Source organism: Arvicola amphibius, chromosome 3 (assembly GCF_903992535.2).
Source record: "Arvicola amphibius chromosome 3, mArvAmp1.2, whole genome shotgun sequence".
Lineage (NCBI taxonomy): Eukaryota > Metazoa > Chordata > Mammalia > Rodentia > Cricetidae > Arvicola > Arvicola amphibius.
The window spans coordinates 51,076,030-51,096,145 of NC_052049.1; the positions used below are offsets into that span (position 1 = coordinate 51,076,030).

Consider the following 20,116-nt stretch of genomic DNA (forward strand, 5'->3'; position numbering starts at 1 on the left):
AAAACTTGTCAAACTCTTTTCAAATAATTGCACACTTTACTGTTTCGTTTGGTTCTGACTGAGACTGTGCTGCTCCATACCCTCGCTAACACTGGACACTATTTAACTTTTGTTTTTCTTCTTTGCTTTGGGGTAATGGAAATTGTATTCAAGACTACACACATACTTGACATACTTTCTGAGCTTTTCACACTGATTTATAAGAATTTCTCTGATGAGACATAAAATCTTGTCAGGTTAATGTGTCTTCAGTTGCATGTGTGATAAATATATACATTTACCTAGTATCTTCCTTTTCACTGCTCAATATAAAATCCTCCCAGTTCATTTTTTGACATTTTTATTTGCTGAAATTAAAATACTATAATTGTTTAATCATTATCACAAGAAGTTTAACTGCAGAAGATACCAGGGATGATATCACAATTTAAAAAGTAACTCAAATAGTTTATACATTTCTTTCATAAATTTGTTATCAGAAAATACCCACAGAGGCCTTTTAATATATAGGCGCACCCTTACCAGAAAAATATTTCTTTCTCTGTGAGTTTGAGGCCAGCCTAGTCTATAAAGTGAGTTCCAGGACAGCCAGAGCTGTTACACAGAGAAACCCTGTCTTGGAAAAAAAAAATACAACAAAAATTTGGAATTGAGTACTTTCCTTTCACAACAGTTATTATTTAACACCACACTACGTTACTCAATGCCTAATATACTGAGAAATACAAATAAAAGTCATCTCTTTAAGACTTTTCTCATAGAGAGTAAGTTATTCTGGGATGAATATACTTAAGGAAAAACACAAGTAGACACTCAGTATAGAACTCTACTGTATTGCTGTTAGTATTCATCCTGACTCCAAGCATTAAGATTAAAGGGCAGCTTGGGGAGACTTCAAATAATACTTCTATCCGTAAAATTTATTTTCTAACACTTTATATTACTTATAAAGTTGTAAATTATATGTGCCAATCTCTGATAAATCCTACAAATTAATATAATTATATCTGAGCCTATAAGGACCTTATAGTCACTATAGACATGAAGAATGTATTAAAATATGAGAATATCCTGATACAAAAAAGTTCATGATTTAAATCAACAAAATATTTCATGTAAATACGTATTTGTAGTAAAAGTCCAATGCTCTCAGGTTGGAAAGCCTGGATCCTTTACTAACTAGTGTCTAACTACTACTGGTCAATCTACTTAATCTATGCCTCAATTACTCAGGAAAACAATGCTATTATCCCATGAAAAGATGGGTTAAATGAAGTAAGTATACAATGTAGTTATTGCTACCGCTGGCAAACATTCTTCAAGATTATTTGCTGTTACCATTACCACTCTATTACTGAAGAAGTTTTATAAGACAGACCACTGGTTTCTCATATATGTGCTTGTAAGAGTCAGAGATAGAGAGTGAAGGCATGTGTTGTATACATGCAAGAAATATATTACTAGAGAGAGCTGATAACATAATGAGCATAAAGGCATCCTGGGAAGGAACAGAAACCCTTAATCCTTCCAGATGTCAAATACTAATAAAGCCTGTCAGGAACGTTTAATAAAATCAACCCACCATAAGAATCAACCCAACAAACCAACCAAACAAACAAAATTTCTTTCCAGTGACATCAGAACAAAGATATGTTTACTACTCCAAATGGCCTGTCCAGCCATCCAAAGGGTGGGTAATAGCCAGAGACAGTAACTGAATTAAACTGAAAGAGCTGGAATTATCAGAGTCCACATCTGTTATGCCCTACATTCTTTTATTTGTACCGCATAGGTTACTTTGCTCACCTGCTTGTTTTTATTTGGAGGTGAAGAAAGAGGTAACACATATTGCATGCTATTGTTTTCCATTCTAGAGAAAACTCACAAAGCTTACGCATCTAGTACATAGTAGCAGCATGACTCAAATGTATGAGTCTGAATGTAGTACTAAAACACTAACCAACAAAACATACTGCCTTTTATGGCAAGCTCATAGTAAGAAGGAAAGTTCACAGTTAGCTTACAAGCATATGCTAGGAGAATCAGATCATACACTAATTTTTAAGAACTAAATTTGTTCCAGCAGTCAGCTTGTCAATGTAACTTAAACAAGAGAATACAAAACAAATCCTACAACAGAATGAACTAAAAGACAGTAGCGTTGTACATAAATTATTTAATTTTACTACAAGCTTGTCAGTTCCTTGTAATACTCTTTACTTTTCAGGATGGTAGAGAGAAAATGAACCACATAAAACAATAAATACACTAATTAGTACTTTGTGATCTCTAGAAAGTACATCTTATTGTCATCACTGTCTTAATAATTTGACATTAATTTTAAAGATCAAGTTTACTTTAGTTACTTAATGATATTGAGCCCAAAATATATTCTCTGTATCTGGTCTATTAGGGAAAGAAAGCAACTAATTTACAGATTACAGGTAGTAATATTTGAAATTTCTCCTTCATCTAGTTAAAGAAATCAAAGTAATTTAGTTTTAGTACTCACAGTCAATTCACATATCTACTAACATGCTGCTGAACTGGCATATATCACATCCTTTGTTTCTGCACATTAAGCATGACCAACAGTAACAAAAATTATTTATCTGTTTTAGAAATAAGCAAAGGAAATATTTGCACAGCTATATTATTTACTTTTACCTAAGAACTTAAGATTATCTTAAGTTTCATCTTTCTGATTTCCAAAGAAACCAATAACATGAAATATACACTCTGCACTTTTCTTCACTCAAAGAAGAAAATAAAAATGAAAAACTTGCACAGTAATTCAGGTTAGACTATAATGAGGAAAGAGCAAAATAAAACTTGTATCCGAAAAAAAGAATAACCTTATCAACTAATCAAATCTTTAAAGGTCATGTCTGCTAAAACAAATACAGAAACTAGTTCTACTTCATGACATCTTTAATCACTAGCTAGAGAGCTGCCCTGAATGAAACAACAATCTAGTTCCCTTCCCACATGTGCACATTTAGCTATCCTCACTGAATGCTCAACTCTTCTTCCAGACACAACATACTACAATTTACTGAATCCAGTGACTCTAAAGCCCTTGCTTTTTCAACTATTTAGAGACATTTGCCACTTTGGATGCCTGTGTGTATGAGCTTATCTATTCCTTACTACAGCTTTAATTAGAAGAACCACAACTTGACAGTTGAGAAAAGCTTCAGAGGTTAGTTACAAATGCCCAGTCACATGTAGTAGAGGCTGTTGTGAGTCCAGGTTGGCTTGACTTTAAAGCAATGAAATTCTAAAATACTGGCTCACCTTATTTTTAAATAACAAAAATTATCATAGTTTTCCATGTATATGAGGTTATGATATCAAGATAACTAAGACGTAGAAAACATTTTACACCAACATACTACTAAAGTTAAAGAAGAAAAGAAATTTATCATAATTTTTTAGACTCAGACCAAGAAAGGAAAAGGAGAGCTAACAAATTATTGGTATCAGGAATTTTCTCACAGCATATTAGATGAAACTGGTTTTTCTTGTTTGGGTTTTTTTTTTTTTTTTTGCGGCTGTTAAAATAAAACAGGTGCTTCAACTGTAAATGTGTGAAGTCCATGTGACAAGTATATGAACAGACACAAATTCTCTTGGGTCACTTAAGGGTAGTATAATGACTACAGAACTTTACCTATGCTTTGCCAAACCACTGAAATAGTAGTAAGGAAGACTACTGGTATGTTTCTTTAGTCTACTTATCAGTTACAGCAGAAGTCAAAGATTGGTTTAGGAGGTACTTCTGTCTTTGTGTTGCTTTCATTGGTTAATAAAGAAACTGCTTTAGGGCACAACTTAGGTAGACTGTATTTAGGGAATACAGAACTGAATGCGGGGAGAAAGAAGGGCAGAGTCGGACATATGCCATGGATCTGCCAGAGACAGACGCTGGGAATTTTACCCAGTAAAAAACTGCCACATAATGATACAAAGATTAATAGAAATGGGTTAAATAAAGATATAAGAATTAGCTAATAAGAAACTAGAGCTAATGGGCCAAGCAGTGATTTAATTAATAAAGTTTCTGTGTGAATATCTTGGGGCTAAGCTAGCTGGGCGGCCAGGACAACCAAGTAGCCCTCTCCTTGCAAAAAGAGATTAGTTTAAATTATAAGACCATGGCCTAAATATTAACATCAGTTTCTGGATACTTTCTATAAGGTAGACTCATAATTATAAAACAAATGATTTTTCAAATGGTTGTACCATAAATATGTTCAAATGATTATAATGACTATAAAAATTAACTGACACTTTTAAGCATTAAGGTCTTACAATTGAATGTTATTCTTAAAATCATTTCAACAAGATAAATTAAAAAATATTATTTATAAAACAGATCCTAAACAACAACAACAAATCAGGTGATGGAGTAGGAGGGCCTTCTGTCTATATCTTATTTTCATTGGTCAAATAAAGAAACTGCCTTGGCCTTTTGATAGCACAGCAGCTCAGATAGGTGGAGTAGACCGAACAGAATGCTGGGAGAAAGAAAGAGTCAGGCAGACACCATGATTCTCCGACCCAAGAAGGACACAGGTTAGGATCTTTCCCGGTAAGCCACCACCTCATGGTACTACACAGATTATTAGAAATGGGTTAATCAAGATGTGAGAATTAGCCAATAAGAGGCTAGAACTAATGAGTCAGGCAGTGTTTAAATGAATACCTTTTGTGAGTTGTTATTTCAGGGTATAAGCTAGCTAGCCAGGCAACTGGGAGCTGGGCTGCGGGAAGCTGCCTGCTGCTTCTTTTACTACAGAATGGAACCCAACGTGGATAACTACATCCACAGAAAACCTGAGAAAGCTTGGGGAAGAATAAAGCATGTTTTCTTGGTAGCAGCAATTTCCTGGGTCTGCTCTGCTTCCAAGAGGCAAGCAAGCGCTCTCATCTAAGAGAGGCTTTCTGACTCAGCCTTAGCTGCAAAACCCTGCAGCTCTTTAAGAGGTCCTGCCACCAAACACTTAAATGGTGTTGATGAAAAGCTGACTTCGGTTTTCAGCCATAGCAGGAAAAAAGCTGTGTTGTTTTAAATGCTGACCATCCTGCCAGGGCAAACTCTGACTCTTTCAGGCAGGCAGTCCGTGTGGTTTGCAAGCTTACTACTGAAGCTTGCTTGCTGGCAGGGACCTTGAAACGCCATAGAGTTGTGGCAATAAACATGGCTACAGCCGGCACTTCCACCATGAGGCTGGAAAGCTAAGGAATGGGCTGGATCCAGCCATCAAAGCCACGGCTTTAATCCTCTCCATAAAGACTCACGTGGTCAGAAAAAAGAGAGATATACAGTAACGAGAGATTCAAAGACGTAGATAACCTCTAAATGGTTACATTGTGTTAAAAATATATGCAGGCTAAAGGTTAAAGTCCTTAAAAATAAAAAAAGAGAGTAGTAGGGTGTGGTGGTACACACCTTTAATCCCAATGCCTGGGAGGCAGAGGCAGACATATCTCTGTGAGTTCAAGGTGTGGTAGCACACACCTTTAATCCCAGCACTGGGGAGGCAGAGACAGAGGGATCTCTGTGAGTTCAAGGTCAGCCTGGTTTACAGAGTTATTCCAGGACAAAGATATACAGAGAACCTGTCTCAAAAAGTAAAAGTAAAAATAAAAGAAATAGAGGTTAAAGTAAAGCCACATAAAGATGGAAAATACACAGAGAATCTTGATATTGTATGTTATTATGCTCTCTTTTGAATTGTTTGAATGCTGAGGAAGGAGCAACAGCTGCTAAAAGATATTTGCTTATAAGTGCTGCTGAATTAATCCAAGATAGGTATTTTGAAAATACCTTGACTTCAAAATTGAAGTCAGAAGATATGTTACTTTGGAGAAGAGATTTTGCTTTTGTTTCCAAGGGAAATGAGAGGCTGTGGATTCATTCTGAGTTAAGAAAAATCAGGTTTGAACAAGGAAGACCACCTGAGAAATCTCTGGTAGGAACAGATGGCCTGGATGTCTGAGTTCTACATCCAGAACTGATTCAAGACTGCTGCCTGAGATGACCAAGACTCACAGGATATGCCAGTCAGGACTTGATCATAATTCTAAATTTTCTTTAGGTCCTTATAAGATTATCAGCGCCCCCAATCAGCAGGAAGTAGCCTGAAAAACTACACCCACATTCCCAAAAAATGGACTATGAATATTTTCCTTTGTTTTTTTGTTTTTTTTTTTTTTTTAAAAAAAAGAGGGGGAAGTGGTGCGGGAGAATTATCTGTATTCTGTCAATCATGTATTTTAATAAAACGCTGATTGGCCAGGCAGAAGTATAGGCAGGTCAACCAGACAGGAAGTAGAGGCGGGGTGATGAGAATAGGAGAATGTTGGAAAAGGAGGAAGCCCATTCCTCCCACTCCTGCCCAGACCACCGAAGAAGCAGGATGTGAGCTGCCCCTCTGAGAAAGGTACCGAGCCATGTGGCTAATATAGATAAGAACAATGGGTTAATAGAAACTACAAGAGCTAATAAGTAGCCTGAGCTAATGAGCCAATCAGTTATAACCTAATGTAGACTCTCTGTGTCATTTTCTTTGGGGGCTTGCCAGCTGTGGAGTAATGGGCGAGACAGAAATCCTAACAAGCCAGCCTGCATGTTACAAGGTGAGCACAATGGTGCACACCCTTAATCCCAGCACTTGGGAGTCAGAGGCAGGGAATCTCTATGACTTCGCGGCCAGACTGGTTTACATAGAGTCCCAGGACAGACAGGGCTACATAGAGACCCTGTCTCAAACAACAACAACAAAATCAAAAGTATAGTTTATGGAGCAGGCTATATTTTTATATCAATTAACAATAAAGAATCATTTATTTTGACAAATACCTTCATGCAAATGAAGTGTCAAGACAAAAAAAAAAACTGTTTTAAAATGCCTATATTACTGTTTTAATCTTTACCACTCCATTTTTCAGGAACATACTTCATAATTCTTTACACTGAAAAACCAGTCTGTCTCCATCTTAGGCTTAAATTAGGCCATCTTATAATAAAGGCAATAGGTTCATTCCTGTTTGTCATTAAACCTGTTTCTTAAGGATGGGGCTATGCCCCACCTGTAACCTTAACTACAAATGGTTCTGAACTGCCTGACTCAGGAATGGTAATCATGTCTTTGTTTTAAAAAGTTGTTGCAACTCTACCTTTGTTTCAAAAGGTTATATGACCACCTACAACTACAATGTTATAACTACTTTTTGTCATGATTATCTTGTTATGCTAACCTTGCAACCATGTCTTTGTTTCTGGAGGTCATTAGGACTAACTTGTAAAGATGTTCTGCTCCTATAACCCTGTATATCTTGCTTGCCAAATCCCCCATTTGGGAACCCTTTACCCCTGAGCTATAAAAAGCCTTGTCTTCTTCACATTCAATGCTGACCTCTCAAACCCCATCTTAGGTAGAAGCACCAGTGTACATGAATAAAAAGGCTTGCTTTAATTAATTTGGCCATGATGATTTGGGTTAGTGGTCTTTCTCCTCCCATCTTTGGGTGATTACCTTGTGCTGTTCAATGGCATCTATCCACTGCTGTCTGTGATCTGGATCCTGAGCACGAAGATACCAAACACTATCATTAACACTGATATCAAACCGACATTCATCAAAATCATGAGGCTGGGGAAACAAAGAAGAAAGTGAAAAGCAAAGTTAATTACATTCTTACAAGTGCAGTTCCCTTCAGCACAAAATGTGAGCATACTCTCTCAATGCTGAGAGACTCCTTTCACTTTTTAATTTTTCTACTCAAATAGCTTATTTCAAAATGTCTCAGAAACTGTCAATTATATATAAAATCCAAGTTTCATTCACTACTCACACAAATGATTTGATACATAATCTATAAACATCATTTAAAAAACAGAAATAATATTGTTTATCAAATGATTGAAGTTAGCTTAAGAAGTGAGAATATCATCACCAAAACCTAATTTACAAAAGGTTAAGTAAGTTTTAGAGAAAACATTTACTATCTGTTCCCCTTACTTTATTATTCAAAAGTGAATTCCAGGGGATCAGGAGACACTAACTCCCAGAGCAGAAGCTACTGGAAGCTAATGGTCCTGGGGGAGGGGAAGTCATTTCAGTATTGCTCATGTCCCTCCCCCATACTCAAGCAAATAACCATATTTAAACTCACTGGATCACAACACAAAAGTCAAGGAAGCAGAAGCAGTTTAGTTGTTGGGAAAGGGAAGAGGATCACTGTAAGTGGAAGGAGGATGAGATGGGTAATGGAAGGAAATGCAAAAGTATATTATAGCTGGGCGGTGGTGACACACTCCTTTAATTCCAGTACTCAGGAGGCGAAGGCAGGTGAATCTATGTGATTTCAAGGCCAGCCTGGTCTACAAAGCATATTCTAGGGCAAGCTCCAAAGCTACAGAGAAACCGTTTCAAAAGACAAAACTAAACAACATATATATATATATATATATATATATACATACATATATATATATATAACTTATAAATGGAATGTCATAATGAAACCCAATTATGGATAATTAACAAATGCCTACGAAACTAAAACATTTTTAAAAATCCCATAATTAACAGGCTTATATAATGAAATTCAAAATTAAGAAACAAGTGTTAATGTTTTCTTCCAAATATTGAAAATTAACTTTTACATATTTAGGAATACTTACTGCCAAGAAAGTTCCCAACCAGCAAATAAAGCAAACAGTAAAAAATGATAAACAAAAGCTAGAGGAAAGTTTGCATCAATGTGCAAGCATTAATGGAAAGGTCAGTGCTTGGTTTGGTGTTTTGGACTGCTGGCGAGAATACATAAAGTGAGGGCTGTTGAGATGGCTCAGTGGGTAAGAGTGCTTACACACAGGCTAGCTACCTGAATTTGATCCCTGGAACCCATGTGACAGAAGGAAAGACCAGACTCCAGAAAGATATCCCGTCTTCATGTCGGTCCCATGTATTCCCAATCTACCCAATATACATAAAGAAAATGTTTCCTCCTCATTGAGTGAATTCAAATATGACAAGACTGCATCACATTTACTACCTTTTCTATCAGATAGGGCAGAGTCAACTTCCTCTTCTACAGCCATTCTTCCCTTACAGGGGAAGGAATTCTCTCTGGATATCATAACAACAAAATAGGTGAGAGAATCACACATATTATACTTTCAGGGCTTAATGCTTATTTTATCCCTCTTTTTAAATATCTTTCTATAATCTCTTTTTCAATTTATATACCAAAACAATACAACCCCACAATATTCTCTAGTCTATGAAACAATTTCTCTTTAAGATAATAAGTAAGCTATTGTTTTAAGTTGCAAAAGACACAAGTGAAGCATCTCCTGGATTACTACTCCCTCGTCATCATAGTTAGGAATATGGCACAAAGCAAAGAATAATAGAAAGGAAGAAAGGAAGGAAAGAAAAATAGAAGGGGGGAAAGATGGCAACACATACCTTAGTAAATGCAAATACAGAATAACTAAAAAGATGTTAACATAAGAGAATAAACTCCAGATATCCAAAGAACCTAACAGAATCGAGTTACTGAGAAAGCTTCTTAGAGAGAACAAAACAATACTATAATGAAGAACCAAGCAAAGAAATTAAATGACCACTCTACCACAGTAACTGGTACAGTGGTTTTTCAACTTCTATTCCTCTATCACTTTCATTTTATTTGTAGCCATGATTCCTAAAAACGTTTTACATTTTGTATTGTATTCAACATTCTCAGTAAAGCTTAAAAAAATAAAAGGAAATATCCATATATAGTTCAAAATTCATTGCTTTCTCCAGCAAACTTTTCCATGAGCAAACAGAAGTCATATCTATTATCAATCTAAGCAACAGGAGGCACATATAAACACTGACTGTAAACCCCAACTAACAAAATGAGAGAAACTAGGTCCATGGAATAAAAGAAATGATAGATTTGGCAAGAGAGCATGCTTGGAAATAGTAAAATGATGATGGCAAAGCGGCAATCAAGTTTCATTTTGTACATCACCCTTTTCACACTAAGAAACAGAACAGATTGACTTCATTTAAACTCTTTTTAAGGCAGGGTCTCATTTGGTCTCAAGCATGTGCTCTGCTTGCCTATCTGGGACGAAGAGATGCTCCCCAAACCCTGACTGACTTCCACTGAAATTACTGCTTCTTTGCTTCCTATGTGTTAACTTTGTTTTTAAAAATTCTAACAAAAAATTTCTGTTGGTTATTATGTGTTCTGATGCACCCTTCACAGTCTGAGATCCAATCTGAGTCTCTCTGGTCTTGGCACTAACAAGGATTATTAGGGGGAAAGTGAAAGATAAAGGCCCAAAAGGTGGAGAACTTTAAGAGCTGGTAAGACATTTTTCCTCCCTAAAGGAGGGAAAGGAAAACTTAATTTATAATTTTTTTCAAATTTCTTTTTTTTTTTGGATGTATGTTGGCATGCACAACCATGAAGCACCTGTGGTCAGAGACAACTTGCAAGAGTCACTTCTCCCAAACTCAGGTCATCATCAGGCTTGACAGCAAGTGCCTTTATATACCAAGCCATCTTGCTAGCCCAAGACAAAAAGTTTTTTTGAAGTTATGGCAACTTGCAATGTAAAGTTAAGCAAAGTAAAGCTAGTATAGTACAAGAAAAACAAACCAAAAACAGTTGGAGTAGCAATAACTTAAATAGGCTAAAACTTGTGGGCATGGTAAACAGACTTGACTATATATACATTTCTATGCTATTGTCTTAGTATTCTATTGCTATGAAGAGACTCCATGACTACAGCAACTCTTTTAATGTTGTTGTTTGTTTTCTGAGACAGGGTTTTTCTATGTAGCCTTAGTTGTCCTGTAGACAACTCACTCTGTAGATCAGGCTGACCTCGAACTCATATCTACTTGCCTCTGCCTCCCGAGTATTAGAATTAAAAGTGTGTGCCACTACCACCTGACTCACAGCAACTCTTATAGGGAAACATTTAACTGGGGCTGGCCTATAGATTCAGAGGTTTAGTTCATTATTGTCATAGTAGGAAGCATATTGGCACAAAACAGACATGGTCCTTGATGAGGAGGGTTCTACATCTAGAACTACATCTGCAAGCAGCAGGAAGAGTTAGACATGGGGCCTGGCTTAAACTTCTGAAAATCCAGGGACATGCTTCCTCCAACAAGGTCCACTGGCTTCTCTTTCCAAGGACCTGGGTTCAATTCCCAGCACCCACATGGCAGTTCACAACTGTCTGCAACCCTAGTTCCAGATCAGGCATCCTCATACAGATATACATGCAGGGAAAACCCCAATGTACATTTTAAAAAAAAGAAAGAAGAAAATAATGCAAAATAGAAAAAAGCAAAAGGACTTCTTATGGACATCAAAAGAGAAATAGCAGCAGCAGAATCATGTAAAAAGCCCAACAGTCTAGACTAGAACATGACAAGAGGATTTCAAAGGGATTTTTTAGTGTGGAAAAAGTCACATGTAAAGATTAACAACTGAATTATCAAGTGAAACTGTCTAGTTTTCCATTTATTAAAAGCATTTTTAAAAACCTCACTGAACATAATAATACTTATCAAATAATTCTAGTAGGCAGTTCACCTTGAGTCTAGCATTTGTTCAGGTCATTTCCCTTGAGACAATAGCAATTCGCAGGCTTATTTTTATGCTAAGTTTACGGCTGATCCTGGCATTGTAAATGTTAGATATTAAATTCTAAATTTTGTCCTATTACTGTCAAAAAGACTGCATTTGTTCTAGCTGGCAACTCCATGACACTCCAGTTGGTAATTGTCTTCTGTGTTTGACCACTGAGATCTCAGTTTGGCTGCTTTATATCTGGTCCACACACATACTTGTCCTCAAGTCAAGTGAAGATGGAAGAATAGATTTAGACTCAAAATCTGAGATTCTTCTTCTCTGGTTCATTTTTGGGGTTCTAGTCTCACTTTTCAGCAACCTTGTTTGCACCAGGTATCTGTCATAGGTTTAGCTGGTCAGAAGATTGACAGCTGGATTTTGTTTTGTTTTTGCCAGAAATTTGATCTAAATTCTGCCCAATTTTAAAATATCTTGGCAAATACTAATGAAGGACTTGTAATTATCTAAATCTAGCATCTTCCTCTTTTTCACAAACACCAAGTATTAAAATTGCTATGCTAAACACAAAGGCAGTTTAATAATTCCAATTAGATTCAAACAATATGAATCAATCGGTGTCCTAAATTACAGACAACAGAAACTGATCCTTGTTTACATAAGGAATTTATTTAGAAGTTATTTGGAAGCTTGCAATGCTAATAAAAGAATCAGAACTAAGAAAAAAATTCTTGCAGATACTGCACTACCTATGGCATCTGTACGGCAGGGCTGTTCACCTTCTGGGCCTTGCAAAGCAGTCATTGCTAGCACTGCTTCTGCTAGAAACTAGATGCTAACATTCCAGCACATTTTGGAGAAATCTCAATGATTGCTGCTTCTCTGTGTGGTTTATGTATGTGTTCCTGCACATGTGTGTATGGGAACAGAGGCAACTGTCTGGTATCTTCCTTCATCAGTCACAATCCTCTGCTTGTCTGTCTGTCTACAGACAGAGTCTCTTGCTGAACCTGGATTGCATCAATCCAGCCAATAAACTCCAAGGAGTCTTCCTGCCTTCATGCTCCACTCACCTAGAACTGGGACTGAAGATGTGCGTCACCATGCTTGGCGCTTATGTAGGTACTAGGGATCCGAACTCAGGTCTTCTTGCACATACAGCAGACATTTTAGTGACAGCTAAATCTTCCAGCCTTCCATCTCTGGTTCTATTTAGTAGTGTTCCAGGATTAAAAATATAATGAGGAGGCAGGGGGAAAGTCTGTGTGTGGTGGTCGTGGAGACGATGGAGGACAACACAACATAACGCAGTCTAAATTGCTAGTTCTGAAGCCTATATGCTATTTGGGGAAGTAACCATAGAGATATGGTGTGTTAAGAGAGAAAAACTATCTAGCCTTTACAGATTATATGTGGGAGACATTCTACTCAATCAGAGTTTCTCAGAAGGAGGACAGCTTATTTTTACAATAAAAGGCACTAGCTTTCAATATTATTTACTTTACACCTTGATCAAATAAAAGAGAAATGAAAATATACTTGAGAGTAGAATCTACAGTATAATCAGCTGAAAGATCTGTTCACGCAGTAAAGCAAGATGAAACTTATGTACTTAAAAATAAAAGATTCCAGGTATTTGTCTAACCTGAAGATGACTAAATTTAGCTGACATGACTTCTCACAGAATATGTAAGATTACTGTCATTGTGCAGCGTAACACCAACGAGGGCAGAGGTGTTAAAGAAAGCCAACTGGCTATATTCAGAGCCTAGCATAGGTACCATGGTTTTGGGAAAGACCCCACAGTCCAGGGAATAAAAACAATGTTCTTCAAATATAGAAACTAGATGATATCAGTGTCAGTGTCGCATATACAGAGACTAAGACCGACCAACCACACATCTAAGAAATTTTTGAATATGCACTATTATTAATTAAAAGATTTAATTGAGAAACAAAATAGATATTTCAATTCTGTGGTAAACTTGTCCCTTTTAATAATTCTATACAGAAAAAAATCAAATGATCATATAAATCAAAATAAGAAGTTAGAAGACCTTATTTTAATGGCTAGCAGCACCAAACGTAATTGTTTTCTACTTTACCTTTTAAACACTTGAACCCTGTTCACTTGGGTCTTAAGTCTAACACATTAAAAAAAAAACCTGTGTGTATGAGGAAAAAACATTGGCTCCCACCAACTGGCTCTGAGGAGGCTTTCACAAAGTGAGGTGACCCAAGGAGAACTATGAACGCATCCCAACACAAAATTATAAACTTACTTAAAACACCAAGATTTTCGGTGGGTGGGTTTTTATTATTATTATTATTAATTGTTATCATCATCATCATCATCATCATCATCATTATTTTGGTAACAGGGGTATTGTGGTTCTCTTCAGCCAGCAATGTATCACAAAATCAAATGATAGGGTGTTAGCTGGGTATCATCACTTTTCCCTAAACTTGCCAAAGATCGGCTTTTTCATAAATCTATGCTTCTCTTTGGAACCTACTGCTGGATGGTTTTCTTTTTTATTTTTCCTCTGAGCTAGGGGCTCACACTTTAGGCCACGCTGGCCTTGAACTAATGGTAGTCCTACTGTCTCAGCCTCCCAAGTGCTGGCATGATTACCATGAAATACACCTAAACTGAACACATGAACTATATGTGGTAAGCTAGTTTTCTTTTACCAATTACCAAGTTTTAACTCAGGCTTTCTTAGAACAGTTAGTTAATATTCATGCACACTTTCCCCTGACATGTTAATTTCTAGCCTTCTAAGATTAAGGTCTGTTAATTTTAGATAAGTTACATAAATTCTCAATTCTCTATCAATGAAAAGGATAGTAATATGCTCATCTTACTGAAAGGATTAAATATGATAAAACATATTTTGTGTATACAATTGGAAAAGGCATTTTAAATGATTTATGGCTCAGTGAAAGCATTCAAACATTTATATATAAATATAAAACATCTATATGTACACACTTAAAAACAGTAATTTTTTCAATGGAAAAATAGAATCAGTTTTTTGTTTTTTTTTAAAAAAAAAAACCTCTTACTTTAGCCTTCCTTAAAACAGTACACTCATTATCTAAATCATCTACTTAAATCCATCTATGAAGATTAAAAATATATCTTAAAAACACTAACACAGCCGGGCGGTGGTGGCGCACGCCTTTAATCCCAGCACTCGGGAGGCAGAGGCAGGCGGATCTCTGTGAGTTCGAGACCAGCCTGGTCTACAAGAGCTAGTTCCAGGACAGGCTCCAAAGCCACAGAGAAACCCTGTCTCGAAAAAACCAAAAAAAAAAAAAAAAAAAAAAAAAAAAAAAAAAAAAAAAAAAAAAACACTAACACATGTAGAAAAATTAAATTTATTTTAGATATTTGGTACTCATTTTTATAGTTGTATGTGTATTAAATGGATACACAGAGACAGTGTTCACCTGATTACAAGTTTTAACACAAGAGTTCAGAAAATTGTATCTCGACGTTACTCAAACTTAACAGAAATCTTGATTTTGCCTTCTTCACTGTATATTCACTACCCATATAATCACATATATTTAGTATACCTAACAGAATGAGTATTAAAAGAAAGATCATGTCATTCTTTTATTGAGTCCTATAACTCTCTGACCCACTTCACAAGCCTTTTTATTTGCTCTTTCCAGAACACTGCCTTCCAAATATAGACACTGTCTACCTCTGCTGCTTCCCAAAGGTCTCCACTCAAGTGAGTCCTCCGTTGCCATCTACAATGGTGAACTCTACCTCTAATAAAACCTCTGCCAAGACACATCCCACTTGAAAATAAAGAATGAGAGTAAAGACAATTAAGTGATCAAGATGACAGTCTACCAACTATACTAAACCTATTAAGGATTATAGATCATTACCTTTCCTAAACAATGCTGGCGGGGGCAGATAATGAAGTCTTTTGATTCTCAGTTTTACAATAGTAACACCTTTTCCTTAGAAGCACAACTGATGTCTTGTCCAGTGTCATTATTGGGTATATTACAACCAAAAACCGCAGAGAAAAATATTTTATTCAATACAATGAAGCAGAATATTCAGGGTCACCCTATTTTAGTTCTAAGTTTCCTAAACAGACAATACCTCAAACCTTTCCTGCAATGACTGACTCACTCACAATGATTTTATCAGGGGCTGAAGAGGTGATCACTGGTGAAGACCAGGCATACACACAGTGCACAACACCACAACTAAGACACCATACACACAAAGAAAACTTTCAAAAATCACGTAAAATTTGTGGATAAATAAGCAGATTGAATTATTCTCACTTCTATTTACCAAAATCCACTTAAAATGAGAAGAAAGGAAGAGGTAAGAAGACAGTAAGTAGATAATGGAACACAAGTGAGCATATTAGTAAGTTCCAGGCAATTGGGGGAAACTAAGCAGTGCACTGGAGGTGAAGCCAGAATGGGCTGATGGGCAAAAAGGCACATTTATTTGTGCAGAAGACCATGAAAGGATATAAAAAGAATCAGCTCTAACAGTGTAAAGAACTACTTAAAAGTAAGAGAAAAAAAAAGAAAGAAGAAAGGAAAGAAAAATATTAATGTAGTAAACAATTTGTATACCATGATACCATTTCTGGGAATATAGAAGATATATTTTCTTGTAGGAAAAGACTAACGATTTTTCACTTGGATATGCTAAACTAAAGGAACCCCTTAAAGTAACGTTCATCAGAAGAAGTTAAGAATGTACAACAGAAAAAGGAAGACAGTCTTCCTGAATTTGAAAGTTCCCACCCATACCCCAATCTATATCCTCCATTCTCTTCTAAAGCCACTGGTACTGAGGCAAGAAAAAAAAAGGACCCTGGGAAACAAACCTTGAGCCTAAAAGAAACTAAGTAGGAAAAAAAGTGTTAAAGAAAAGGAAAAGGGGTGGGGGTAGGGTTATGGGCCAGTGGTATAGTGATTATCAAGCATGTATAAAGTTCTTAGTTCAGTCTCTAGGACATAAGAAATAAATGTATACCAGTTATGGAGGCATAAAAAGGCACCATGGACTAAGTGTAGAAAGGCTTCTAATAGTCAAATCTAAGACAATTTCTCATCAAAATCTATACAGTAGTGGCTATTAACATATAGAAAATAGTAGGAATAGGTAAGTCATACTTTTAAATAGGCCACAAGGAAGAATTAAAAAAAAGGGGATCCTGGCTGATAAATGTAGAGGGAATGTGCAGAGTTGGAAATAATCATTTTGCTTACATTCTACTCTCAAAGAGAAAGAGTGACTGACCACACAGTAGATCTGGACAAACCCTTGGCTCTCTGGCTGCATGAGAACATTAAAGTCACAAATAGGAGGAAGACAAATCTGTGTCTCTGATGTGACATCCTGAGGACACTATAAAACTTTAATATTGTCAAGATGAATAGCATGAATCTAAAAGTCAGAAACATCAGACAAATATCCCGTGAGGATATTAAACCAGCTAGCTTGCGACACCAGGCAAAACAGGGCACCATGTTTTTTCTCACACATGGAAACTAATAGAAAAAAAATGACTTGACCATCATAATCTAAGTCTTTCACTCACTTATGCATCTGTGAAACCAACCAACTGACCACATATTTAAAAACACCTATGATTTACCAACCATTATTTAAGACACTTAAGGTACAACAATGAGGAAAGTTCTGAGCTTCAAACATAAAATGATGGCAATGATTTAAAAAAAACAAAAGAAAGGAAACAATGTTGAAAAACTTTATTAAAAAGGAAGTCTAAATAAATAAAGAGTATAATAAACATATATAATTATGCTCTCACATGTAAAAGCAAGAGGGGAAAGAAAAGGTAGTCATTAGAGACAAAAAATGGCAAGGGAATGATGGAAAGGTTAAGGGGCACCAAAACAGAGAGGTGAAAATAGCATATTAAGGTAGCAGTTAAAACAATCTATGATACATTTCAAATAGCAAGAAAAAAACTATCAAATCCTAACACATTAAAAATTAATGGTAAAGAAAGAGAAATATTAATTACCTTGATTTGGTTGTTACATATTTTAAACACGCAACAAATTACTATAATATACCCCACAAAAATGTACAAAATTATTTGTCAATCAAAATAAGCAGAGAAAAACAGACATAACCTGTGAGGGAATCTGGAGAAGGTTTTCAACAAAGTAATACCTGAATGAAGAGCAGAAGGACGAAATGGAATGAATAAATACAGAAAGAAAAACATAAATAGAAATCTTGTGGCAGTAAAGAGCAAACCTAACAGGATGCTTGATAAAAAATAGCATGACAAGGAATGTTATCCTGAGAGGAAGCCTGGTAAAGATGAGATTTCAGAGAAAGACAGTGGTCAAAAGATTAAGACCTGCCAGCATAGGGAAGGAAGCCTGGAGCTGGAAGGAGAGACAGCAACCTCTTTTTTCATTACTGGCCCTGACAATTTACTTATAAAATTCAGAGAGCAACTCTACCATCTTAAATTACTTGAAGACGCTAATAGTTTCAAATAAAACAAAGTTCTAGGGCTACATAAATATTCTAAACCATCGGTTCTCAACCTGTAGGTCACAACTACTTTGGTAGCAAAATTACAGTTATGAAGCAGCAATGAAAATAACTTTATGGCTGGGGGTCACCAAAACATGAGAACTGTATTAACGTGTCGCAGCTTTAGGAAGGCGAGAACCGCTGCCCTAGACAGTCCTTTGTGATATAAGGGTTCATACACACCAGTGCAAATCTGATGAAATCTTCAGGCTCCTTTTCAGATCAGTGTTCTCAAAGTATAAAACTAAACATGTAAGATTATAAAGAACACTATTATCTAAAACTTCTAACAAAAAAAGTTTTAACAAGATGCAATATATACAGTATTCTATATGAATATGTTAATATATAGTGGCTAATAAAAAGAGATAACTGCCGTATGTGAAATGCCATGCGATAAGATTGTGATTGGTGAAAGGGTCACAGATACTTTTTACAATATTGACTTAAATTTCTACCTATATTAATAATAAAATATGAAATTTCATTTCAAAGTTAAAAATGCACTGTACTTGTTCTATCATGTTTGCAAATTATGTGAGTGGAACTTATCACATTTAAGGACAGTGGTCTATGTTTACCTATTCAAGTAAAAAAAAAACACCCATAAACAGTAATCCGCTATATCAAAACATGTCTTCTTATGAAAAAAATTTTAGCAAGGAAATTAATATAAATACACATCTTTGATATGCTTTATTTTGCCTAACACTTTTGTTGGCCAAAAATAACTATTCAGCATCAACCACTTTGCTAAGTAATTTTAAATAAGATCTGCTACTTCTTAAAATCAAATCCGTGAATGAAATATAACAGTTTTGGCTACTATTACTCAACTTGAAGCAAAATGCTAGGCATTGTGGTCAGATATGACACCCCTTATATTACCATCAGTAAAGGTTACATTAAAAATATGATTGAAGAGTTCTTAAGATAAGCTTTGCAACAATAAGGCTAGTGTGATAATAAAGAACTTGTCAAAACTAATTTGCTAACAATTACTTGATCACAGATATTTTGATGACATTAAATCTCTAAAACAAATTTTTTTTTTCTCTCTCTCTCTCCCCCTCCCTCCATTCCTCTTATTCATTTACTTTGGTTTTTTTGAGACAGGGTTTCTCCATGTAATAACCGTAACTGCCCTGGAACTAACTTCTTGTAAACCAGGCTGGGCTCAAACTCACAGAGATCCGCCTGCCTCTGCCTTCTGAGTGCCGGGATTAAAGGTGTGCGGCACCACCACCCAACTCTAAAACAAATTCTTTCCAAACTAGTTTTCTAAAATATAAAAAGCAACTTAACTTTAAATTATTTATTATTCAAAAATGATTACTTGACTTTTTTCCAGTCTTATGTATGAGTGTTCTGTGTGCCTGATGTCCACAGAGTTACAAGAGGACATCAGATGAGTTGGAACTGGAGTTTCAGAGGTGTGAGATACTTGTGGGTGATGAAAACTAAATTCAGGTGCTCCAGATGAGCAGCCAGGTTTGCACTGTCTCTCAAATCCATATTTAATACTTACTATTTTTTAAAAATTTAAATTAGTTTACAAAGTAGCAGGTTTCTTTGTGGTATTTTCATAATACTTAGTTTTGATTACCTCCCCCAAGACCCTGCCATTTGTTACTGATTAAACCCTTCTGTCCCCAGTATTTCCTTTCTACTCTCATAGTCCATGTGTTCCATTAGCCTTCCTCCCAGAATTCCATTTCTCAGGGGTCCCCCCACTTTCTAGTTTTCTGTTTTCTACACATAATCCTACAGAAATAAATTTCTTTTATAAAAATCACAAATTAAGAGCTGCACATGAGACACGCCATGTAATGTTCATCCTTCTGAGTCTCGATTAATGCTATGTAAAATTTTCCAGTTCCATTAAAATTTCTGCAAATTTCCTATTTCATTTTCCTTTACAGT

General features: G+C 35.9%; 1 protein-coding gene across 3 annotated transcripts in view; it reads right to left on the reverse strand.

Moving 5' to 3' along the window:
- Cert1 (ceramide transporter 1) overlaps positions 1 to 20,116 on the reverse strand; it is a 109,990-nt gene that overhangs the window by 62,580 nt on the left and 27,294 nt on the right. For all 3 annotated transcript variants that reach the window (XM_038323069.1, XM_038323070.1, XM_038323068.1), the window contains exon 3: positions 7,545 to 7,661. In XM_038323069.1, coding sequence (XP_038178997.1) covers positions 7,545 to 7,661 — 117 coding nt within the window. The remainder of the gene's footprint in view (positions 1 to 7,544; positions 7,662 to 20,116) is intronic.